We start from the raw sequence: 26,156 nt of genomic DNA, 5'->3' as shown, positions 1-26,156 counted from the left end.
GAAACAGCTGGCTGGGTGTGGTGACTCATGCCTGTAATCCCCTAATCCCAGCACTTTGGGAGGCTGAGGCCAGTGGATCACTTGAGCCCAGGAGTTCAAGACCACCCTGGGCAACACAGCAAGACCCCATCTCTTGAAAAAATATATAAAAATTAGCTGGGCATGGTGGTGTGCGCCTGTGGTCCCAGCTACTCAGGAGGCTGAGGTGGGAGGATGGCTTGAGCCCAGGAGTTCCAGGCTACAGTGAGCTGTGATCATACCACTGTACTCCAGCCTGGGCGACAGTCTGTTTAAAAAATAAAAAAATGAAAATAACACTGTAGGGCAGTCTGCTTTTTTGTACCAACTTAGTTACTAAATAGCTGCATGATCTAGGGTATGCCTGTCGTTTTCCAGTTGTAACACCCTCCCATCTTTCCCAGACGACTGTTGGGAAAGTCTGTAGAAACAACATTTAGGAAAGTGATTTAAAGAGAGAGACACAGATAAGAGAGAGAAAGAGCATGTACATAGAGGATTAATTACATAATTGGGTTTATTAATTTATTCAATAAACCTTGATCTGGTCCTTCCCAATGCGTTCCAGAAATTGGAGATGCACAAGTCTGTGAGACAGAGCTCCATCTCTTAAGGAGCAGTGGAGAGACAGGTGCTTGTGCACAGAAGTGTTCTCATATATACACTTGTACACACACACGTATGCGGAACACTGAGATAGGTGCCGAGACGCACAGAAAGCGCCCTGAGGATGATTACATTACTGCTTTTATTATTCAGCCTAGAAGGTCAGCCTGAAATTAGGTTCGGGAGGCTAGGTATTAGCATGTATTACTCAAATCCAGAACAATAACTGCATTTATAATAAACAGGTTTTCTAAATGTTGTAGGAAAATGTACTCTGGAAAAATGCTGAATGTTTGTGTTGGCTCCAGACTTCGTCTAAACAGGTTATGGGTTTACTGTGGCACAGACTTTTTCAAGCAGTATCAAGTTGAGGTGATTTAATGATGCTTAAAAATTGTGAAAGTTCGGAGACGCAAAGAGCCCATGTTTCCAGTGTTTTGTTCATAAGCTGAAAGGACGTATATTGTTGGCATTAATAGTACTTTAAAAATTTTGTATAGTCACTTAGATGCCACGCACTTTGCTCTCTTTGCTTTTTTTTAATTAAGGTAGAGTTCACACACCATAAAATTCACCATTTAAAGTGTATAATTTAGTTGTTTTAGTATAGTCACAAGATTGTACAGACTAATTCCAGAACATTTCATCAGCTGAAAAATAAACCCCATAGACATTAGCAATCACTCCCCATGCCCCTTCCTCCTACCACTGGCAACCACTAATTTTCTTTCCTTATAAAATTGCCTGTTCTGGGCCAGGCGCGGTGGCTCACGCCGGTAATCCTGGCACATTTGGAGGCCGAGACGGGAGGATCACGAGGTCAGGAGATCGAGACCATCCTGGCCAACATGGTGAAACTCCGTCTCCACTAAAATACAAAAAATTAGCTGGGCATGGTGGCACACGCCTGTAGTCCCAGCTACGCAGGAGGCTGAGGCAGGAGAATCGCTTGAACCCAGGAGGGGTTGCAGTGAGCCAAGATTGCGCCACTGCACTCCAGCCTGGCGACAGAGTGAGACTCTGTCAAAAAAAAAAAAAAAGAAAAAAAAAGATTGTCTGTTCTGGACATGCCACATAAATGCAGTCATGTACTATGTTGTCTTTTGTGTCTGACTTCTTTCACCTATAGCATGTTTTCAAGGCTCATTCATGTTATAGCATCTATCAGTACTTCATTCCTTTTTGTGCTGAGTAATAGTCAATTATAAGGATACACCACATTTTGTTTATCTGTTCATCAGTTGATGAACATTTGGGTCGTTTTCACTTTTTGGCTATTGTGACTAATGCTGCTATAAGTTTCTTGTATGAGTTTTTGTATAGATGTGTGGTTTCATTCCCTTTGAGTGTATACCGAGGAGTAGAACTGCTGGGTCATATGGTAACTCTATATTCAACATTTTGAGAAACCACCAAACTTTTTCAAAGTGGCCACACCATTTTACAATCCTGCTAGCAACATATGATAATCCCATTTCTCTGCATTCCTGCCAACACTTGCCATGTCTGTCTTTTTTATTTTAGCCATCTTTCTGGGTATGAGGTGGTATCTGCTTGTGGTTTTTATTTACATTTCCCTAATGGCTAATGATGTTGAGTAAATTTTCATAAGCTTATTGGCCATATAAATACGTTTTCTTTGGAGAAATGTCTATTCAAGCTCTTTGCCCATTTTTTAATTGGGTTATCTTTTATTTTTGAGTTGAAAGAGTTATTTTTATATATATACCTTATCAGATATATGATTTTTAAAGACTTGTCCCATTCTGTGGGTTGTCTTTTCAAATGGTATTCTATGAGGCACAAAACATTTTAATTTTGATGAAGTCCAATTTATCTTTTTCTTTTTTTACTCGTGCTTTTGGTATCACATAGCTAAGAAATCGTTGTGTAATCCAAAGTCACAAAGATTGACTTCCGTGTTTTCTTCTAAGGGTTTTATAGTTTTAGCTCTCACATTTAGGTCTTTGATCAATTTTCAGTTAAATTTTGCATATGGTGTGATATGGGGGGTCCAGCTTCACTCCTTTGCATGTGCCTATCCAGTTGACATAGCACTGTTGCTTTCAGCCTCTTCCTTCACCTGTGAGTGTCTTGGCACCCTTGTAAAAAAATCACTTGACTGCCTTGTATAATAAGCTCATGAGCTTATTTGTGTGCTCTATATTCTATATTAATGGAATTTTATTTCATTAATCTATATGTCTGTCTTTGTGTACCACATTGTGTTGATTGCTGTTGTGTTCTAGCGTAGGAGAGGGGAAGTAACTTTTTCTTCAGTCCTCATGAGTTCTTCCTCGGGATGGATCCCTGTAACAAGATAAACAAGTTTATTAACGTGTCTAGTGCGTGTTATGTGGGAGAGATCTCAATGCAAAGTAACTCAGGGCTTAGAACTCTACTTGCATAACACAAAACACCATATCCAAAAAATGCTGGCAGCACAGTACACTGGAGACTCTCTGTTGTCCCCTTTTGATGGGAGCTACTCTCGCTGCCCAGCATCGTGAGAGTGTATCATCCTGCACGTCACTAGCTGGGAAGTGAGCAGAATTCAAAACTCAAAGTATGGTTTGAATGTGCATTGCTGTCACATTATTGCAAAATCAGAAAATCCTAAGTCAGGGACTGCCTGTATGTGGGAGGAAAATAATGGAGTGAGTTTTGTGAATTGCTCTGGGCTGATAAGAGTCTAGAGACCCCGTGTGTAAAGGAGAATTTATATACTGCCCATAGGAAGAAAAGGGAAAGGATAGACAGAGCTTTTTCTCTGTTTGCTGCTGCTTTTTAATTGTCTGCTTTAACTGTCTTCCCAGAAATAATTTTTATGTCAGAGTCATATTTTGGCATTAACATAGTGTCCTGTGATAGTCAGTTTTTTTTTTTAATTTATTATTATTATACTTTAGGTTTTAGGGTACATGTGTGCAATGTGCAGGTTAGTTACATATGTATACATGTGCCATGCTGGTGCACTGCACCCACTAACTTGTCATCTAGCATTAGGTATATCTTCCAATGCTATCCCTCCCCCCTCCCCCCATCCCACAACAGTCCCCAGAGTGTGATGTTCCCCTTCCTGTGTCCATGTGTTCTCATTGTTCAGTTCCCACCTATGAGTGAGAATATGCGATGTTTGGTTTTTTGTTCTTGCGATAGTTTACTGAGAATGATGATTTCCAATTTCATCCATGTCCCTACAAAGGACATGAACTCATCGTTTTTTATGGCTGCATAGTATTCCATGGTGTATATGTGCCACATTTTCTTAATCCAGTCTATCATTGTTGGACATTTGGGTTGGTTCCAAGTCTTTGCTATTGTGAATAGTGCCGCAATAAACATACGTGTGCATGTGTCTTTATAGCAGCATGATTTATAGTCCTTTGGGTATATACCCAGTAATGGGATGGCTGGGTCAAATGGTATTTCTAGTTCTAGATCGCTGAGGAATCGCCACACTGACTTCCACAATGGTTGAACTAGTTTACAGTCCCACCAACAGTGTAAAAGTGTTCCTATTTCTCCACATCCTCTCCAGCACCTGTTGTTTCCTGACTTTTTAATGATTGCCATTCTAACTGGTGTGAGATGGTATCTCATTGTGGTTTTGATTTGCATTTCTCTGATGGCCAGTGATGATGAGCATTTTTTCGTGTGTCTTTTGGCTGCATAAATGTCTTCTTTTGAGAAGTGTCTGTTCATATCCTTTGCCCACTTTTTGATGGGGTTGTTTGTTTTTTTCTTATAAATTTGTTTGAGTTCATTGTAGATTCTGGATATTAGCCCTTTGTCAGATGAGTAGGTTGTGAAAATTTTCTCCCATTTTGTAGGTTGCCTGTTCACTCTGATGGTAGTTTTGCTGTGCAGAAGCTCTTTAGTTTAATTAGATCTCATTTGTCAATTTTAGCTTTTGTTGCCATTGCTTTTGGTGTTTTAGACATGAAGTCCTTGCCCATGCCTATGTCCTGAATGGTAATGCCTAGGTTTTCTTCTAGGGTATTTATGGTTTTAGGTCTAACGTTTAAGTCTTTAATCCATCTTGAATTAATTTTTGTATAAGGTGTAAGGAAGGGATCCAGTTTCAGCTTTCTACATATGGCTAGCCAGTTTTCCCAGCACCATTTATTAAATAGGGAATCCTTTCCCCATTGCTTGTTTTTCTCAGGTTTGTCAAAGATCAGATAGTTGTAGATATGCGGCGTTATTTCTGAGGGCTCTGTTCTGTTCCATTGATCTATATCCCTGTTTTGGTACCAGTACCATGCTGTTTTGGTTACTGTAGCCTTGTAGTATAGTTTGAAGTCAGGTAGCGTGATGCCTCCGGCTTTGTTCTTTTGGCTTAGGATTGACTTGGCGATGCGGGCTCTTTTTTGGTTCCATATGAACTTTAAAGTAGTTTTTTCCAATTCTGTGAAGAAAGTCATTGGTAGCTTGATGGGGATGACATTGAATCTATAAATTACCTGGGGCAGTATGGCCATTTTCACGATATTGATTCTTCCTACCCATGAGCATGGGATGTTCTTCCATTTGTTTGTATCCTCTTTTATTTCCTTGAGCAGTGGTTTGTAGTTCTCCTTGAAGAGGTCCTTCACCTCCCTTGTAAGTTGGATTCCTAGGTATTTTATTCTCTTTGAAGCAGTTGTGAATGGGAGTTCACTCATGATTTGGCTCTCTGTTTGTCTGTTGTTGGTGTATAAGAATGCTTGTGATTTTTGTACATTGATTTTGTATCCTGAGACTTTGCTGAAGTTGCTTATCAGCTTAAGGAGATTTTGGGCTGAGACAGTGGGGTTTTCTAGATATACAATCATGTCGTCTGCAAACAGGGACAATTTGACTTCCTCTTTTCCTAATTGAATACCCATTATTTCCTTCTCCTGCCTAATTGCCCTGGCCAGAACTTCCAACACTATGTTGAATAGGAGTGGTGAGAGAGGGCATCCCTGTCTTGTGCCAGTTTTCAAAGGGAATGCTTCCAGTTTTTGCCCATTCAGTATGATATTGGCTGTGGGTTTGTCATAGATAGCTCTTATTATTTTGAGATACGTCCCATCGATACCTAATTTATTGAGAGTTTTTAGCATGAAGGGTTGTTGAATTTTGTCAAAGGCCTTTTCTGCATCTATTGAGATAATCATGTGGTTTTTGTCTTTGGTTCTGTTTATATGCTGGATTACATTTATTGATTTGCGTATATTGAACCAGCCTTGCATCCCAGGGATGAAGCCCACTTGATCATGGTGGATAAGCTTTTTGATGTGCTGCTGGATTTGGTTTGCAAGTATTTTATTGAGGATTTTTGCATCAATGTTCATCAAGGATATTGGTCTAAAATTCTCTTTTTTGGTTGTGTCTCTGCCAGGCTTTGGTATCAGGATGATGCTGGCCTCATAAAATGAGTTAGGGAGGATTCCCTCTTTTTCTATTGATTGGAATAGTTTCAGAAGGAATGGTACCAGTTCCTCCTTGTACCTCTGGTAGAATTCGGCTGTGAATCCATCTGGTCCTGGACTCTTTTTGGTTGGTAAGCTATTGATTATTGCCACAATTTCAGCTCCTGTTATTGGTCTATTCAGAGATTCAACTTCTTCCTGGTTTAGTCTTGGGAGGGTGTATGTGTTGAGGAATTTATCCATTTCTTTTAGATTTTCTAGTTTATTTGCGTAGAGGTGTTTGTAGTATTCTCTGATGGTAGTTTGTATTTCTGTGGGATCTGTGGTGATATCCCCTTTATCATTTTTTATTGCATCTATTTGATTCTTCTCTCTCTTTTTCTTTATTAGTCTTGCTAGTGGTCTATCAATTTTGTTGATTCTTTCAAAAAACCAGTTCCTGGATTCATTAATTTTTTGAAGGGTTTTTTGTGTCTCTATTTCCTTCAGTTCTGCTCTGATTTTAGTTATTTCTTGCCTTCTGCTAGCTTTTGAATGTGTTTGCTCTTGCTTTTCTAGTTCTTTTAATTGTGATGTTAGGGTGTCAATTTTCGATCTTTCCTGCTTTCTCTTGTGGGCATTTAGTTCTATAAATTTCCCTCTACACACTGCTTTGAATGCATCCCAGAGATTCTGGTATGTTGTGTCTTGGTTCTCGTTGGTTTCAAAGAACATCTTTATTTCTGCCTTCATTTCGTTATGTACCCAGTAGTTATTCAGGAGCAGGTTGTTCAGTTTCCATGTAGTTGAGTGGTTTTGAGTGAGATTCTTAATCCTGAGTTCTAGCTTGATTGCACTGTGGTCTGAGAGACAGTTTGTTATAATTTCTGTTCTTTTACATTTGCTGAGGAGAGCTTTACTTCCAAGTATGTGGTCAATTTTGGAATAGGTGTGGTGTGGTGCTGAAAAAAATGTGTATTCTGTTTATTTGGGTTGGAGAGTTCTGTAGATGTCTATTAGGTCCGCTTGGTGCAGAGCTGAGTTCAATTCCTGGGTATCCTTGTTGACTTTCTGTCTCGTTGATCTGTCTAATGTTGACAGTGGGGTGTTAAAGTCTCCCATTATTAATGTGTGGGAGTCTAAGTCTCTTTGTAGGTCACTCAGGACTTGCTTTGTGAATCTGGGTGCTCCTGTATTGGGTACATATATATTTAGGATAGTTAGCTCTTCTTGTTGAATTGATCCCTTTACCATTATGTAGTGTCCTTCTTTGTCTCTTTTGATCTTTGATGGTTTAAAGTCTGTTTTATCAGAGACTAGGATTGCAACCCCTGCCTTTTTTTTGCTTTCCATTTGCTTGGTAGATCTTCCTCCATCCTTTTATTTTGAGCCTATGTGTGTCTCTGCACGTGAGATGGGTTTCCTGAATACAGCACACTGATGGGTCTTGACTCTTTATCCAATTTGCCAGTCTGTGTCTTTTAATTGGAGCATTTAGTCCATTTACATTTAAAGTTAATATTGTTATGTGTGAATTTTATCCTGTCATTATGATGTTAGCTGGTTATTTTGCTCGTTAGTTGATGCAGTCTCTTCTTAGTCTCGATGGTCTCTACATTTTGGCATGATTTTGCAGCGGCTGGTACCGGTTGTTCCTTTCCATGTTTAGTGCTTCCTTCAGGAGCTCTTTTAGGGCAGGCCTGGTAGTGACAAAATCTCTCAGCATTTGCTTGTCTCTAAAGGATTTTATTTCTCCTTCACTTATGAAGCTTAGTTTGGCTGGATATGAAATTCTGGGTTGAAAATTCTTTTCTTTAAGAATGTTGAATATTGGCCCCCACTCTCTTCTGGCTTGTAGAGTTTCTGCTGAGAGATCCGCTGTTAGTCTGATGGGCTTCCCTTTGAGGGTAACCCGACCTTTCTCTTTGGCTGCCCTTAACATTCTTTCCTTCATTTCAACTTTGGTGAATCTGACAATTATGTGTCTTGGAGTTGCTCTTCTCGAGGAGTATCTTTGTGGCGTTCTCTGTATTTCCTGAATCTGAATGTTGGCCTGCCTTGCTAGATTGGGGAAGTTCTGGATAATATCCTGCAGAGTGTTTTCCAACTTGGTTCCATTCTCCCCGTCACTTTCAGGTACCCCAATCAGACGTAGATTTGGTCTTTTCACATAGTCCCGTTTCTTGGAGGCTTTGCTCGTTTCTTTTTATTCTTTTTTCTCTAAACTTCCCTTCTCGCTTCATTTCATTCATTTCATCTTCCATCACTGATACCCTTTCTTCCAGTTGACTGTGTCGGCTCCTGAGGCTTCTGCATTCTTCATGTAGTTCTCAAGCCTTGGTTTTCAGCTCCATCAGCTCCTTTAAGCACTTCTCTGTATTGGTTATTCTAGTTATACATTCTTCTAAATTTTTTTCAAAGTTTTCAACTTCTTTGCCTTTGATTTGAATATCCTCCCGTTGCTCGGAGTAATTTGATTGTCTGAAGCCTTCTTCTCTCAGCTCGTCAAAGTCATTCTCCGTCCAGCTTTGTTCCGTTGCTGGTGAGGGACTGCGTTCCTTTGGAGGAGGAGAGGCGCTCTGCTTTTTAGAGTTTCCAGTTTTTCTGCTCTGTTTTTTCCCCATCTTTGTGGTTTTATCTACTTTTGGTCTTTAGATATACCTAATGCTAGATGACAAGTTAGTGGGTGCAGTGCACCAGCACATCTGTACATGATGGTGATGTACAGATGAGTTTTTGGTGTGGATGTCCTTTCTGTTTGTTAGTTTTCTTTCTAACAGACAGGACCCTCAGCTGCAGGTCTGTTGGAGTACCCGGCCGTGTGAGGTGTCAGCCTGCCCCTGCTGGGGGTGGTGCCTCCCAGTTAGGCTGCTCGGGGGTCAGTGGTCAGGGACCCACTTGAGGAGGCAGTCTGCCCTTTCTCAGATCTCCAGCTGCGTGCTGGGAGAACCACTGCTCTCTTCAAAGCTGTCAGACAGGGACATTTAGTCTGCAGAGGTTACTGCTGTCTTTTTGTCTGTGCCCTGCCCCCAGAGGTGGAGCCTACAGAGGCAGGCAGGCCTCCTTGAGCTGTGGTGGGCTCCACCCAGTTCGAGCTTCCCGGCTGCTTTGTTTACCTAAGCAAGCCTGGGCAATGGCGGGTGCCCCTCCCCAAGCCTCGCTGCCGCCTTGCAGTTTGATCTCAGACTGCTGTGCTAGCAATCAGCGAGACTCCGTGGGTGTAGGACCCTCTGAGCCAGGTGCGGGATATAATCTCCTGGTGCGCCGTTTTTTAAGCCCTTCCGAAAAGAGCAGTATTCGGGTGGGAGTGACCCGATTTTCCAGGTGCCGTCTGTCACCCCTTTCTTTGACTAGGAAAGGGAACTCCCAGACCCCTTGCGCTTCCCGAGTGAGGCAATGCCTCGCCCTTCTTCGGCTCGTGCACGGTGCGCGCACCCACTGACCCATGCCCACTGTCTGGCACTCCCTAGTGAGATGAACCCAGTACCTCAGATGGAAATGCAGAAATCACCCGTCTTCTGCGTCGCTCACGCTGGGAGCTGTAGACCGGAGCTGTTCCTATTCGGCCATCTTGGCTCCTCCCCGCTGATAGTCAGTTTTAAATCAGGAAGTATGAGTTCTCCTTCTGTCCCTTTGTTCTTTTTTAAAATTAGTTTGGCTATTCTGGGTCCCTTGTATTTCCATATGAATTTTAAGATCAATTGCCAATTTCTGCAAGAAAAAAAAAAGCCATCTTGGATTTTGATAGGGATTGATCTGTACATCAGTTTGGGGAGTGTTGCCATGTTCATTTGTTAATTCCTCTAATCCATGAACACCAGATGTCTTTTTATTGCTTTAGGTCTTTAATTTGTTTCAGTGATGTTTTGTAGTTTTCAGTGAACAATTGTTGCTCTTTCAATTTTGTCCTAAGTGTTTTTATTCTTTTCAATAGTATTGCAAATTAAATTGCTCTCTTAATTTCATTTCTGAATTGTTCATTGCTAGTTTTTACAAATTATTTTTGATAATTGATCTTCTGTCCTGCAACCTTGCCAAACTCATTACGAGCTCTAATGATTGTTTTGTGGATTCCTTAGGATTTTCTTGATATAAGAACAAGTCATCTATAAATAGAGGTAGTTCTACTTCTTCCTCTCCGATCTGGATATCTTTCATTTCTTTTTCTTACCTATTTGTTGACAAAAAGAGTCAAGCTCTGTAAAATGTTTGAAGACATTTATTCTGAGCCAAATGTGAGTGACCATGGCCCGTGACACAGCCCTCAGGAGGTCCTGAGAACATGTGCCCAAGGTGGTTGGGTGCAGCTTGGTTTTATACACTTTAGGGAGGCATCAGACATCAATCAAATACATTTAATAGATACACTGGTTTGGTCCCAAAAGGCAGGACAAGGTGGGGAGGGTTCCAGCTTATAGGTAGATTTTAAATTTTTCTTGTTGAAAATTGGTAGAGTTTATCTAAAGAACTGGGTTCAATAGGAAGGAATGTCTGGGTTAAGATAAAGGATGGTGGAGACTAAAGTTCATTACTGCAGAGGAAGCCTTCAGATAGTAGGCTTCAGAGAGAATAGACTGTAAATGTTTCTTATCAGACTTAAAGTCTGTGTTGATGTTAATGCTGGAGGGTATAATGAGGCATGTCTGAACCCCACTTCCCGTCATGGTCTGCACCAGTCTTCAGGTTAAATTTTAGAGTGCCCTGGCTGAGGAGGAAGTCCATTCAGATGGTTGGAGAGCCTTAGAATTTTATTTTTGGTTTACAGTCTGTGGAATGATGTTGAAAAGAAGTCAAAGAGTAGACTTCTTTGTCTTTTTTCTTTACTTAGGGGGAAAGCTTTTGGTCTTCACTGCTGAGTACGGTATTAGCTGTGAGGTTTTTAGGATGACTTTCATCAATATGAGGAAGTTTTCTTCCATTTCAAGCTTGCTGAGTTTTTATCATGGAAAGGTGTTGGAATTTGCAGATACTTTCTCTGCATCTATTTTGAGATGATTGTGTGGTTTTCTTTGTTCTGTTACCATGCTGTAATTTACATTGGTTGATCTTTCACAGGTTGACGACATTTCATTCCTGGGATAAATCCCAAGAATGGTTGTATCTTGCTGGATTTGGTTTGCTGGTATTTTGTTGAGAATTTTGGTGTCATATTCATAAGGAACATTGGTCTGTTGTTGTATTAAGCCATTCTTGCATTGCTATAAAGAAATACGTGGCCAGGCATGATGGCTCATGCTTGTAATCCCAGCACTTTGGGAGGCCAAGGTGGGTGGATTACTTGAGGTCAGGAGTTCGAGACCAGCCTGGCCAACATGGTGAAACCCCATCTCTACCAAAAATACAAAAATTAGCTGGGCATGTGGCGGCTGCCTGTAATCTCAGCTGCTTAGGAGGCTGAGGCAGGAGAATCACTTGAACCCGGGAGGTAGAGGTTGCGGTGAGCCAATATCACGCGACTGCACTGCATCCTGTGCAGCAGAATGAGACTCTGTCTCAAAAAAAAAAAAAAAAAAAGATGTGAGACTGGGTAATTTATCAGAAAAGAGATTTAATTGGTTCATGGTTCTGCAGGCTGTACAGAAAGTATAGCACTGGCATCTGTTTCTGGGGAGGCCTTAGGAAGCTTAGAATCATAGCAGAAGGCCAAAAGGGAACAGGCGTTTCACATGGTGGGAGCAGGAGAAAGAGAGAGAGTCAGGGGGAAGGTGCCACACACTTTTAAATGACCAGATCTCACAAGAACTCACTCAGTATTGCTGTCCTGAAGACAGCACCAAGCTGTGAGGGATCTGCCCCAGTGATCCAAACACCCGTACCAGGCCCCACCTCCAGCACTGGGTGTTACAGTTCAACATGAGGTTTGGGTGGAGACAAATACTCAAAACTATGTCAGTTGTTTTCTTGAGGTGTTTGGGTTTTGCTATCAGGGTAGTTCTTACCTAAGGTGAGCTGGAAAGTATATTCTTTTCTGTTTTTTGAAAGAGTTCATGAGGGGTTGTTGTTCATTTTTGCTTTAACATTTGTTAGAATTCTCCAGTAAGTGTCTGGTCCTTAGGGAGCTGTGTGTGTGTGTGTGTGTGTGTGCGCGTGTGTGTGTGTGTAAAGTATTTCTGATTACTAATTTAGTTTCTTTTTCTTTCTTTTCTTTTCTTTTTTTTTTTTTTTTTGAGATGGAGTTTCGCTGTTGTTGTCCAGGCTGGAGTGCATTGGCACAGTCTTGGCTCACTGCAACCTCCGCCTCCTGGGATCAAGCAGATCTCCTGCCTCAGCCTCCCGAGTAGCTGGGACTACAGGCACCTGCCCCCACGCCCAGCAAATTTTTTTGTATTTTTTGTAGAGATAGGGTTTCACCATGTTGGTCAGGCTGGTCTTGAACTCCTGACCTCAGGTGATCCACCCACCTCGGCCTCCCAAAGAGCTGGCATTACAGGCGTGAGCCACCGTGCCCAGCCACTAATTTAGTTTCTTTACTCGTTACAGGTATATTCAGATTTTCTATTTCTGTTTGAGACAGTTTCTGTAGTTTGTGTCTTTCTAAAATTTGTCATTCTAAAAATTTGTTTATTTTATGTAGGCTACTTAATTTGTTGGCATAAAATGTTCATAGTATTCCTTTGTAATCCTTTTTATTTATGTAAGGCTAATAATAGTAATGTCCCTCCTTTCTTGATTTTAGCAATTTCAATTTTCTTTCTTATTTTCTTCGCCAGTCTAGCTAAAGGTGTATTAGTTTTGTTAATCTTATCAAGGAACCTACTTTTAGTTTCATTGATTTTTCTCTATTGTTTTCCATCTTTTATTTTTTAAGCTGCCTTCTTATATATAAGCAGTTCCCAAAGTGTGTTTTGGGAACCCTCAGGGGTCCTTGAAGTAAAAATGAATGCAGTGTTCATTTGCCTTCCACACTCTGATTTTCTCACGTATATTGGAGTTTTCCAGTGGTCCCATGACTTATCAAATTGCAACAGATTGCAGGTAGAAACAGAGATGAGAATCCTGTTTAATATAAGCCAGATGAGAGGTAAGCTGGCTTATATTAAGCCAGACATTTTAAAGTTGGCAAAACTCTAAAACAATGCCATTCTTTTTTTTTAAAATGGGGTCTTGCTGTGTTGCCCAGGCTGGACTCGAACTCCTGGGCTCAGGTGATCCTCTGATCTCAGTCTCCCCAGTAGCTGGGATTATAGGCACATTCCACCACATCCAGCCTTTTCACTATTTTTTGTTTATTTGTTTTGGAAAATATAGTTATTTTTTATGAAAAAGTACTAACAGTAACATATCTTGCTATTTTAAAATGAATTGGTAAGTATTTTTACAATTCTCCGTTTAAATTTCTGATTCTAAGTATTAAAAGATATAATCTCTTTGGGGTCCTCAGTAATTTTTAAGAATATAAAGAAGCCTCAAGGCTGGGCGTGGTAGCTCACTCCTATAATTTCACTGCTTTGGGAGGCTGAGGTGGGAGGATCACTTGAGGCTAGGAGTTCGAGACCAGCCTGAGCAACACAGCAAGATCCTGTCTCTACAAAAAAATAAAATAAATAAAAATTAGCATGGTGGCTCATGCCTGTATTCCTAGCTACTTGGGAGGCTGAGGAGAGAGGATTACTTCAGCCCAGGAATTTGAGATTGTGGTGAGCTATGATTGTACCACTGTACACCACCCTGGGCGACAGAATGAGACCCCTGTCTCATAGAAAAAAGTCTTCAAGTCAAACATTTTAAAGCTGCTGTTATATATCACCTCATCAAATCTTTAAAATAATCATATGGGTTAGATACTCCTATTTGTAGCTAAACAAAATGGAAGAGATAAATAATTCATTCACAATTTTAGAGGTAGGGGCCGAGATTTAAAACCAAATTTTTAATATTCCAAAGTTTATATGCATTACAGTGAATACCTAATTATTCACATTTTCTTCTTTTTCCACACTGTAATTTCCTAGGATTTAAAACAAGCTAGTGAGTCTTTAAGACGAGTGTATTTTCTGGGTATTGTGTGGTGAAATGTTAGCTGCTGTGTGACTTTTCTCTGGCTGTGGTGACCCTTTGGTATTCCCTCTACAGAAAGATGTGTCATGGCAATGCTGAGAAAGAGGATCAGGGATGAGAAGACCAACGTTAGGAAGTCTGCACTGCAGGTGCGAGTTTTCTCTGCACATTTTTTTTTAAGCACTAAAAACTTGGAAATGCAAAGGAATATTTTTTAAACTCTTAGGCCATATTCATTACTTAATTTGCTTTTCGCTGAACTGTTAGTTGACCCTGATCCTGTTATATATGAGTCATAGATGAACTGGAAGATATTTTATTTTTAAGCTTTCCTATAGGGTTTCTGATTTTTTTAAGAACCACAAATTTATATCCTTAATTTGTTTAGAATAGGGATTCTTGACCTAGGGACCATGGGTGGATTTTAATAGGTTCATAAAATTGTTTGTAAATATTTGTTTATATAAAATTTGTTTTTCTCTGAGAGAGGCCTTAGCAAATTGGATTCTGAAAAATGGGATGTTGTGAGGAGGAAGGTTGGATCCATGACCCCAAAATGTTAAGAACCACAAACTTAAAGGAAGTGTTCTTTTGTTAACAGTTTATCTTTGTCAGTTGATGCTATGCAGTTATCACTTCATGTTGCGTATATGCCTTCTAGGTATTAGTGAGTATTTTGAAACACTGTGATGTCTCGGGCATGAAGGAAGACCTGTGGATTCTGCAGGACCAGTGTCGGGACCCTGCAGTGTCTGTCCGGAAGCAGGCCCTCCAGTCTCTTACTGAACTCCTTATGGTGAGAGGCAGGACATTATATATGTAATGCATGGTATTTTATATTAAAAGTAATTCCACACAGTAATTACCTGCTGCTAAATGTTAAGTTGACCTTTAAAAACTCTACTAAGTCCACTGTAGAACTGTACAACATAAGGGAGGAGGTATTTTTTAATTATGTATGATAGACTGTGCTTCCTATTAAACATAATTAGGAACTAATGCTAGGGAATGCCAGTTGTTAGCCCTTTGTTCACTTTATGATGATGATGATGATTTTTTTTTTTTTTGAGACAGAGTCCTGCTCTGTTTCTCAGGCTTGGAGTGCAGTGGCACAATCTCAGCTCACTGCAACCTCTGCCTCTCAGGTTCAAGCAACTCTCCTGCCTCAGCCTCCTGAGTAGCTGGGACTACAGGCAGGTGCTGCCACGCCTGGCTAATTTTTGTATTTTTAGTAGAGACAGGGTTTCACTATGTTGGCCAGGCTGGTCTCGAACTCCTGACTTCAGGTGACCCGCCTGCCTTGGCCTCCCAAAGTGCTGGGATTACAGGCATGAGTGACTGCACCCGGCCCTTTTCTTCACTTTAAATCTCACACAGAAAAATAAAATTTAAAATTGATTTGGTTAAGCTAGAGGCCTAGATTAAATTTAGTCAATTAGGGCATAGAGAGGTGATATTGCCAAAAAAGCAGACTCACAAGTACTATATTTAATTTACTTTTGTTTACTAGTTAGCATTTTAGTCAAAGAATTTTAAAAGCATGTTATTTCTTTATTTCATGATAGAAGGCATTAAGCAATGCATATTTTGACTTTTTCTGTCAGCATCTGTTCTAATTGCTCTTTGGGATATTTATTATTTGCTCTTGATTTTTAATGACCAAAAAAGTACTGATTTACTAGTAGCTACTAGTAAAATAGTGACTTTAATGTATGAGTTTAAAATTTTGGTTTGCACTGATTTACATTAAGCTGGCTTTGCTTTTGTATATTTTTTGAATTTTTTTCTTTTTTCACTCTATGGTCTATTTGCAGTTGAATGTGTGATTATTTTTAACATCTCAAAATGTTGATCACAACTTCCCTGACTTGTATTTAGACCTTCTCATGTCATAATCTTTCACTCCTAAGGCTCAGCCTAGATGCGTGCAGATCCAGAAAGCCTGGTTGCGGGGGGTGGTCCCGGTGGCGATGGACTGCGAGAGCACCGTGCAGGAGAAGGCCCTGGAGTTCCTGGACCAGCTTCTGCTGCAGAACATCCGGCATCACAGTCATTTTCACTCTGGGGACGACAGCCAGGTCCTCGCCTGGGCACTTCTTACTCTCCTCACCACCGAAAGCCAGGAGCTGAGGTAGGTTAACTGTGTGACCTGTGGACTCTGGGGACGACAGCCAGGTCCTCGCCTGGGCGCTTCTTACTCTCCTCACCACCGAAAGCCAGGAGCTGAGGTAGGTTAACTGTGTGGCCTGTGCACTCTGGGGACGACAGCCAGATCCTCGCCTGGGCGCTTTTTACTCTCCTCACCACCGAAAGCCAGGAACTGAGGTAGGTTAACTGTGTGGCCTGTGTTCCCTGTAGAAGAAGGCCGTAGGACTTTGTGTTAATAAATTTCTGCTGCTGGTCCTTGAAAAATCAGCTTTCCAGATTACTTAGTATATGTGAAGATTCAGTATTGGTCTCTGTTTCCTTGACTTACTTCAAATCTCTTAGATATTTTTATCGACTGTATGTTTGTTACACCTTTTTGGTCACTTCCTTTGCATCTGTCTGACGCTTTCCAGTTTCGGATTGGTGTCTTAATATGTAATAGACATCACTGATGGAAATACATATTAATATCCCCTTTCCCCAATACTGGTTATCATGAAGGATGACTTCCTAGCTCCTGCAAGTTAAACTGTTTTTAACACCTTATTGGATTAATTGACTTAACTAATGCTGCAGGCTTTTTCCCCTTTGATAACATTTACTGAACATACACTGTACAGTGAATATTGTATTTAGGAGTTAGGACCTGTGATGGAGGAATCATCATGCGGTAGAAAGAAAATAGATTTAGTATCAAAAAATGCCATTCTCCAGCCTTGGCAAAAATCACTTTTCTCTGAGCCTTAGTTTCCTGATTTGTAAGAGCAGCCATTGTACTCTAGGATCTCTTCATGTCTCTTTAGGTATTACAGCTTTATGCCTGAAAAAATGTGTTCATTCAGTAAAGGTTTTCTCAGTACAGGTTGAGCATCTGTAATCCAAAAATCTAAAATCCAAACATGCTCTGGAAGCTGAAACTTTTTGAATGTCAGCATGATGCCACAAGTGGAAAATCTCACACCTGACCTCATGAGATGGGTCACAGTCAGAGTGCAGGCTCAAACATACAGCCTGTTCAGCATCCCCAAGCGAAAAATAAAATCACCTTCAGGCTGTGCATAAAAGGTGTATATGAGACTTTGGTCCCATCCCCGGGATATCTTGTTAAGTATATGCAAATATTCCAAAATCCAAAACACTTCTGGTCCCAAGCATTTCAGATAAGTGATACTCAGCCTGTACCCACCCTGTGCTTTCCTGAGATTTCTAGAAGGGAGAGATTTAGCCAATAATAGAGTCTACTGCTTTTTTACTTTTCTTAGAGATACCTCCTTATGCACGCTCAGTGTATTAATTCATGTTAATGTAATGAAAGGTAGTAGTCATTCTTTGCAAAAAAGCAGGACAGGCCTTCTACAGCTCCTGAGAAGCTGTTGGGAGGTTTTAAAATTTATTTTTCTTTATAAAAACTTTTGTATTGAAGTGTAGCATGTCTGGAAAAGTATACAAACCATAAAGTCAGTAAATATCACAAAGAAAGTATACCTGTGTGTAACCACCATGCAATCTCTGTTTATCATCGTAGGTGATAGCCACCTGTGCCCAAGTTGGCTAATACTTGAAAAAAAGTGGCCCAGAACTCATGTGCTGCACATTTTTTGAAATTACTCTTGACTTCTGATTTCATGGCAACTCTTCTTATTTTCCAGTGTTGCTTAAAATTTTGTCTTATTTTTGGTATTCGTTTATTTCAGAGGTCTTTAAGGAGACATTAAAACAAAGAAACATGGGCTCATTTTGAAACCTGGAATCAGGTTGTGGATGAAACTGCTTAAGGAGATTATAAAATGAGTAAGAAAAAATGCAAGTTTAGAAGAGGAACCTTGCAGAAGATGTGCATTGAAGGCTTCAGCAAAGGAAGATAGCCATGTCAAAAAGAATTCAGAAGTATGAAGAGGTAGAGGAACAACTAGGAGAAAATTATTCAAATGGAAACAGGGAGTGAGGATTTCAAGCGAAACAAGTAGTCGACAATTCTAAATGTCTCAAAAACATTTCAAACAAAACTTGTTCACATAATTCACATCAACCAGATTATTCAACATACCGGGTAAAATAAAGCCATATTGAGACTAGCAGAAAACCAAGGGTGTTTATCGCCACTACCCCTCCACTAAAGGGCCATCTATGAAGGATGTACGTCAGGCCAGGCTATAATCCCAGCACTCTGGGAGGCTGAGGCGGGAGAACTGCTTAAGACCAGGAGTTTGAGATCATCCCTGGCAATGTGGTGAGACCTTGTCTCTACAAAAAAAAAATAGCCATTTGTGGTGGCGCACGCTTGTAGTCCCAGCTACTTGGGAGGCTGTGATGGGATGATCGCGTTAGCCCAGGAGGTGGAGGCTGCAGTGAGCCGTAATCGCACCACTGCGCTCCAGCCTGGGTGACAGAGCAAGACCTCATCTCAAAAAAATAAAAAGGATGTACTTCAGAAGGATGGAAACTGAATTCAGAAGGGAGGAATGAGAAGGAAAGGTTGCTAAGAAATCGATAAACACATAGATAAATCTAAATTAAGCATAGCCATTAAAAATCAGTAACAACAATGATATGAGGATGACTAACTGGGATGACTGAAAGCAAGGTGAAGCAAAATTATAAAAAAGGTATGTAGGATGAGCTGGAGGGTGCATTTACTTGCATTTCTAGCATTGGATAGGAGGAGACTAGAGATGCTGATTAGCATTAAACTCGAGTCAACACTGCAGACAACCAGGGATAATCGTATGTAACTTCTGAGCCAGCAGAACAGAAGTAACACTGAAGAAAGTTCAGTGCAAGAGAAGGCAGAACAGAAGTGAGGTTAAAAAATGAGAAGGAAATAAAAAGCATGGTATGTCGAAATCATAAAATAAAAGGGTGAATTAATCCAATAGGTCAGTAATCTCTATAAATGTAAATGACTTTCATTTAACAGTTAGTGGACAAAATCTTTGGATATAAAAACCAAAATCCAACTACATACTGTTAATAAGAGCCACACCTAAAATAAAATTACCAGAAATGCTGAAAGTAAGAAAAAGGTTACTAGAAAAATAATGCAAAAAGAAGGCTGTATCAAATAGAATAGAATAGAATTTAAAATAGAGTCAAATAGAATTTAACGGAAAATGTCATCAGTTGTAAAGAAAGTTACTTATAATGATAAAGGAATTATACCTGGAAGAGGTATGTGTTCCTAAAGGATATGTATAAAACCCCATGCCCAACAAGCACACATTTCTAAGCTTATGTGAACCATTTATAAAAATTGATTATGTACAACTTCATAGAGTCAGTCTTAAATATCAACAGTTCTGTATTAATAGGATAATGTTCTCTGAGCATTATACAATAAGTAGTAGAGGAAAACCTCAAAAAAGCATTTGAAGAATTAAAACAGATACTTCTAAATAACTCGAAGGTCAAAGACCAGTGAATTGGAAGATTTTTGGAACTGAATACGTGCCAAAACTTGTAGAATGCATTTAATGGAGTACTTAGAAGGAAATGTGTAATGTTAAATGTGTATTAGAAAAGGAAAAGGACTGAAAACTGATGAGCTAAAGGTTCAATTAAAGAAGTTACAAAAAGTCATTGAATAAATGAGGAAAAGAAATGCTAAAATTTAGAAATTTAAAAACTGGGAAAGAAAAACAGTCTTCAAAATGCCTAATGGAAAAGATAAACTTCTGCTGAAATATGACAAGAAAAAAGGTACAAATAAATAATATTAATGATGAAATGGGTGATACAACTACAAATGTCTTGGTCAGTATACATTCAAAAACAGAGTATTCAGAATGTATTAGTATTTTTTAAAGGGCACAGTTCTATATAGGCATTTTTTAGTCTAAAGTTTTAATTGATACAGCTCTTTGTATTAATTTGCTAGGGCCACCATAACAAAACAGCACAGAGTAAGTGGCTTGAACAACAGAAATTTATTTTCTCACAGTTCTAGGGGTAGAAATTTGAGATCATGGTGCCAGGAGAGTGGGTTTCTCCTGAGGCCTCTCTCTTTGGCTGTGACCTCACGCACATCCCTGGTGTCTCATTCTGTGTCCGCATTTCTTTTTATAAGGATACCCTTTGTGTCCGGAATTTATTCCTTCTGGTGGGTTCTTGGTCTCACTGACTTCAAGAATAAAGCCACGGACCTTTGCAATGAGTGTTGCAGCTCTTAAAGATGGTGTGTCCAGAGTTTGTTCCTTCAGATGTTCAGATGTGCCTGGAGTTTCTTCCTTCCAGTGGGTTCGTGGTCTCGCTGACTTCAGGAGTGAGGCCGCAGACCTTCGTAGTGAGTGTTACAGCTCTGAAAGGTGGCACGTCCGGAGTTGTTTGTTCCTCCTGGTGGGTTTGTGATCTCACTGACTTCAGGAATGAAGCCGCAGACCCTTGTGGTGAGTGTTACAGCTCATAAAGGCAGTGCGGACCCAACGAGTGAGCAGCAGCAAGATTTATTGTGAAGAGCGAAAGAACAAAGCTTCCACAGCGTGCAAGGGGACCTGAGCGGGTTGCTGATGCTGACTCGGGTGGCCAGCTTTTATTCCCTTATATGGCCCTGCTCATGTCCTGCTGATTGGTCCATTTTACAGAGTGGTGATTGGTGCATTTACAATCCTTTAGCTAGACACAGCATGCTGATTGGTACGTTTTTACAGAGTGCTGATTGGTACATTTACAATCCTTTAGCTAGACACAGAGTTCTGATTGGTGTGTTTTTACAGAGTGCTGATTGGTGCATTTATAATCCTTTAGCTAGACACAGAGCACTGATTGGTGCGTTTTTACAGAGTGCTGATTGGTGCATTTACAATCCTTTAGCTAGACACAGAGTGCTGATTGGTGTGCTTACAATCTTCTAGCTAGACAGAAAAGTTCTCCAAGTACCCACTCGACCCAGGAAGTCCAACTGGCTTCACCTCTCACCTTGAGCTTGGGTTAGGGCCCACCCTAACAGCCACGTTTTAACTTCATCACCTCTGTAAAGGCTCTATAGGAGGGAATGGTAGAGGTAATGAAAGCTGAGCCTGAGGTTTGGAGGAATTGGAAGAGGAAATATTTTATTCAACTGAACAAACATATTTTGAGGACTTCATTTTCCAGGACTGGTTACAAGTGCTGGAGATTCACAGAATAGTTCAGTGCACTTCCTCTACTCCAGTTGCTCTTGGTCTAGTGAAATAGACAAAAGCAAGTCACAATTTTAGTGGAAAGGGAGCTACGGGAGAACAGAGGAAGGGCATATGGCATTTTGGTGATTATTTCTTCCTCTTTTTCCTCTTCCTGTCCTCCTCCTCTCTCCTTTTAGCTTAGGATGGCTCCCCGAAGTAGTGGCAGGGGCAGAATATTTGGGGATGTGTAGGAATTAAGCAGCCAGAATAGTAAGGGTTACCAGGAAGGAAACAGTCATGCAAAAGCTTAGAGGCCAGAAGGCTCTACAGAATCTCAGGAAAATGCCTAAATCAATTGCCGTTGACTGAGGTGTGGAGAGCAGAGGTCGGGCAGGTCGACGACGGAGGGACTGCTGGAGATGGAAGCCCAGCTTCAACTTGAGTGCTTTATCACATCTCAGTTGGGAGCTCTTGGTAATGCATGAGGTCATCCAGAGTTAGGTTGGAGATAAGAGGACTAAGAATAGAGCTTTTCAAATCAGCGATTAGTTATTAGGAGGCAGGAATTAGTTAAAGGAGACGAAAAGAGATCCAACTGGTGGACCAGAGTCTCAGTGCAAAAGTAGTCAGTAACCTCTGGTGGAGGCCATGGAGATGGGCCTGAAGCATGGCCATTGGTTTTGGTACTAAGACAGAAGTTAGTGTGTTGGGTCACAGTCTGCCCAGGTGGGGAATGGCTGTGGCCCTTAGCTGGGCTGGGAGGCTGGCTGGGAGTGGAGGGCTGGGAGTTGTCAAAGAGGAGCCAAGTTTGAGATTTCTGCAAGTTCAGAGGATTTTTTCCCCATTCTGTTGGCTACATATAATAAACATTACTTAATATTTTATATAATTATTTTTAAATAAATTTAAAAATACTTGTTCATTGCTTATGTCTTGTGGTATTTGGACATAAATCAGACATAAATCATGTTGTAAACTGACTGTAGTAAGACTTGACATCTGTGGATGGATTTTTAATCAATAACTGATATATTAACAAAACTTCATTTTATATGCATATGCTTATTATGGTATATAGATGTGTTTATTTTGTTACAGTTACTTTGTTCTGTAAGCTTTGAGAATTTCCCTTTTAAAAACAATTTAATGAGGAATTCCTGATGTTCACGTGTGTGTATGTATGTGTATGTGTTTTCCCAGAAGTCTAAGAAAAATTAATCAAGGGAAGAAGTGTATTTTTCTCTTCATTTAAATATATAATATGGCATTGTCTTATGAGTCATATGATCCCACTCAGTGACTTGGGAAGAAGTAAAGTAAGAGATAGTTCTAAAACAACAGTGACGGCCAGGCACAGTGGCTCACAACTATAATCTCAGTACTTTGGAAGGCCAAGACAGGAGGATGGCTTGAGCCCAGAAGTTCAAGACCAGTCTAGACAACATAGTGAGACCCTGTCTCAAGAAAGACAGACAGAGAGAGAGAGAGAGAAATTAGCCAGGTATGGTGACCATGCCTGTAGTCTCAGCTACTCTGGAGGCTGAGGGAAGAGGATTGATTGAACCCAGGAGGTGGAGGCTACACAGAGAGCTGTCATCGTACTACTGTGATCCAGCCTGGGTGACAGAGTGAGACCCTGTCTCAAAAACTAGTAATATAACACAAATACTTTAGTACATCAGAAGCATTGTTTTTTATTTTGAAAAGGTTTGAAATATCTATTTCTGAGTGGTATTAAGTTATTGCATATTTTAGTTCATTTAATGTCATGATATTTAATTGTTAGGTTGTCATTTGCAATCCTGCCATTTAGTCCCAGCTACTCGTGAGGCTGAGGCTGGAGAATGGTGTGAACCCGGGAGGTGGAGCTTGCAGTGAGCCGAGATCGCGCCACTGCACTCCAGCCTGGGCGACAAAGCGAGACTCCGTCTCAAGAAAAAAAAAAGAAAAAAGGACAATGTTACTAATTTTTGTCACTATAACTGTGTAAGCTCTGGATGTATCTGTAACTGACCCCATGCAGTTATGTAGAAATTTTGGAGGGGGGGAGGATAAGAAGAGTCTCAAATGAATTGTGAAATTTTACTCTTTACTTTAAGAAATATTTTATGGGGAAAAATGAATATAACTGATTGTAGAATAATAAAAATTTAAAAGATACCTAGTTTGGTATCAGACACGCCACTAATCAGGAACGTCTGCATAAAACTTTCACGCGCCACATGAGTCCTGGAGCAGCAGAAGTTGATACCCTTTCAGTGAGGTGCTGATCTGAGTCATTTTGTGTATTTACAGTTGCAATTCTGCTTTGCTATCTTTTTTTTTCCAGCCGATATTTAAATAAGGCTTTTCATATCTGGTCCAAGAAAGAAAAATTCTCACCCACTTTTATAAACAATATAATATCTCACACTGGCACGGAACATTCGGCACCTGCCTGGATGCTGCTCTCCAAGATTGCTGGCTCCTCACCCAGGCTGGACTACAGCAGAATAATACAATCCTGGGAGAAAATCAGCAGGTTTGTATCTTCTAATTTAGCCAGTAATGACACTGAAGAGTCTTAGAAACAAAGCCCAAGGCTTAAGGAAGTGGGCTTTTTCATAGCTATTCATATACAGAGACCTTCTGTTTAAAACCTGGTATAAAAACAAGCGTGAAAAAAATAAGAATCATGTTTAACCCATTTCTCCTTTGTCCAAGTACATTAAGTGCCTTGATGTTCCCACAGCTTGACTCCTAAGCCATGCTACCTACCCTGCTTCCTCCAGTGTTAATAATCCAGAAGAAAGGCCTTTGTTGGCAGCAGTGTTTAACTTGCTTCTCCCTTCGTATTTCTCCTGCCCTTTCTCTAGTCAGCAGAATCCCAATTCAGACACCTTAGGACATATTCTGTGTGTGATTGGGCATATTGCAAAGCATCTTCCTAAGAGCACCCGGGACAAAGTGACTGGTGAGTGTCTGCTGGAGAATCTTACGTGAAAATGCATTGCTGTTCATTTCAGGTATGTGTATGTGTGTATATATATATACCTGAATATATTTAAGCAGTTGAACTTCAGGGGTTTTGACTTCCTTCATAGATGCTGTCAAGTGTAAGCTGAATGGATTTCAGTGGTCTCTAGAAGTGATCAGTTCAGCTGTTGACGCCTTGCAGAGGCTTTGTAGAGCATCTGCAGAGACACCAGCAGAGGAGCAGGTATGGCCAGACTTTCCCTGATATGTTTCTGACTTATTTGAGCTTAGGATGTTACTGTATGTGTTTTGAAGTTTGAGGAGCATTCTCTGTAAATAAGAGGACGTGTAAGGACGTCCCCAGCAGCTATTGCCGCAACAAGGCAAGGTTTACATAACTAGCAATTATTCCCCAAGAAGATTTAGCTGCCGAAGAGACATGGCTCCCTTAGATGGTCACCACCTCGATCGCAGGAGTGTCTTTAGGTAGGCATTCCTGTTGATTGTCTGTCATTTCCTGGTGAGAATTCTGCAAGGTTATCTTTCTCCTTGACTTCCACTCTCATTCCAAGAACATTTATAGGCAATTTTCCACTTAAGCAGGAAGTTCCCTCCAGAACAGTTTTCTGACCTTTTGATAAGTCATGATCTTGGACATGCCTGTCCTGTTACTATGGGGTTACACTACTCAAATATCTCTTGTTGGTGTCATGTCCCCAAAGTTGCCTATAGCCCACAGCTAATGTTTTTATATATGCATAAACAGAAATCCACATCAGTGATTTATGGGAGGCAGAGAGGTACTTTGACTCCTCAAAAGGTATGCATACCAGTAACTGAAGTAATCATTTTATTACTATGTGTTTATTCTGTTTTTATCATGAGATACACTCTTAGTACCAATCATAATGAAAAAATTTAGAGCTGGGGTTATTAATAATGGCTATAGAAAACAAAAATTAAATAATTGCTGGGATATATTTAAGTTTTCCAGAATAAAAGAAAATGATGGCTTCAGCTGATCTCCCCAAGTACCTTCCTATGTTTCCTTTTCTTGACCAAGTTCATTAGAGAAAGCCCTTCCTTAAGATGTTACATTTTCTACTTCTAACAGATCAGTTAAAACAATGATTGTAACTTTTTTCTTGGGACTTAAGACTGTTGACCTGTTTCTTATGAAATGGTGTCTGGTGTTTTTCTGGTATCTATCTTTAAGCTCTTTTATTGATGAAAGGGATACTTGCATTATTTGATTTTTCTAACCCTTTATCTCAAGACCCAAGAAATTATATGAAAAACTTTTATTTTTATTTTTGAGATGGAGTTTCACTCTGTCACCCAGGCTGGAGTACAGTGGCGCAATCTCAGCTCACTGTAACCTTCGCCTCCGGGTTCAAGCAATTCTCGTGCCTCAGCCGCCCGAGTAGCTGGGATTACAGGCACACGCTATCAGGCCCAGCTAATTTTTGTATTTTTAGTAGAGACAGGGTTTCACCATGTTGGCCAGGCTGGTCTCAAACTCCTGATCTCACGTGATCACCTGCTTCAGTCTCCCAAAGTGCTGGGATTACAGGCGTGGTAAGACTGAGGAAAGAGTGATCAGGGAGGAATTTACGTAACAGACTATGAAACCGCAAGTCTTCCAGGCTCAGTGGTACACAACTTACTACCAGCAGAGCTGGGACTAGAACTAAGGCCTCTGACTTTTTCCTAATTTTCTTTTCACCAGCACTGGTTGGAAAAAGAATCATGTGTACAGCGCGCAGTCAGGGCCTAGGAAGTCATCTGCCGCTTGCTGCCGGCCCAGGGCCATTAGGACGGTGGTTACATTGTCATGAGAGCCTATGAGGAAGGCAAGAACTGTCTTCAGGTTAGACACTGAGAGCTGGAAACGGGTGGGGCCCACTACTGCATTAGCAAAGACCGCCACGGTTTTAATCTGCCGACACAACCTCAC

The 26,156-nt window shown here is 40.6% G+C and overlaps 1 protein-coding gene across 3 annotated transcripts in view; it reads left to right on the top strand.

Moving 5' to 3' along the window:
- The window catches only part of NCAPD3 (non-SMC condensin II complex subunit D3), a 78,687-nt gene that overhangs the window by 21,647 nt on the left and 30,884 nt on the right, over window positions 1–26,156 (top strand). For all 3 annotated transcript variants that reach the window (XM_063671635.1, XM_054441438.2, XM_063671634.1), the window contains 6 exons: window positions 14,076–14,149; window positions 14,662–14,796; window positions 15,911–16,131; window positions 23,574–23,765; window positions 24,100–24,197; window positions 24,328–24,443. In XM_063671635.1, coding sequence (XP_063527705.1) covers window positions 14,076–14,149; window positions 14,662–14,796; window positions 15,911–16,131; window positions 23,574–23,765; window positions 24,100–24,197; window positions 24,328–24,443 — 836 coding nt within the window. The remainder of the gene's footprint in view (window positions 1–14,075; window positions 14,150–14,661; window positions 14,797–15,910; window positions 16,132–23,573; window positions 23,766–24,099; window positions 24,198–24,327; window positions 24,444–26,156) is intronic.

Source organism: Pongo pygmaeus, chromosome 9, assembly GCF_028885625.2.
Source record: "Pongo pygmaeus isolate AG05252 chromosome 9, NHGRI_mPonPyg2-v2.0_pri, whole genome shotgun sequence".
NCBI classification, from domain to species: Eukaryota; Metazoa; Chordata; class Mammalia; order Primates; family Hominidae; genus Pongo; species Pongo pygmaeus.
This window is presented reverse-complemented; position numbering and strand designations above follow the sequence as displayed.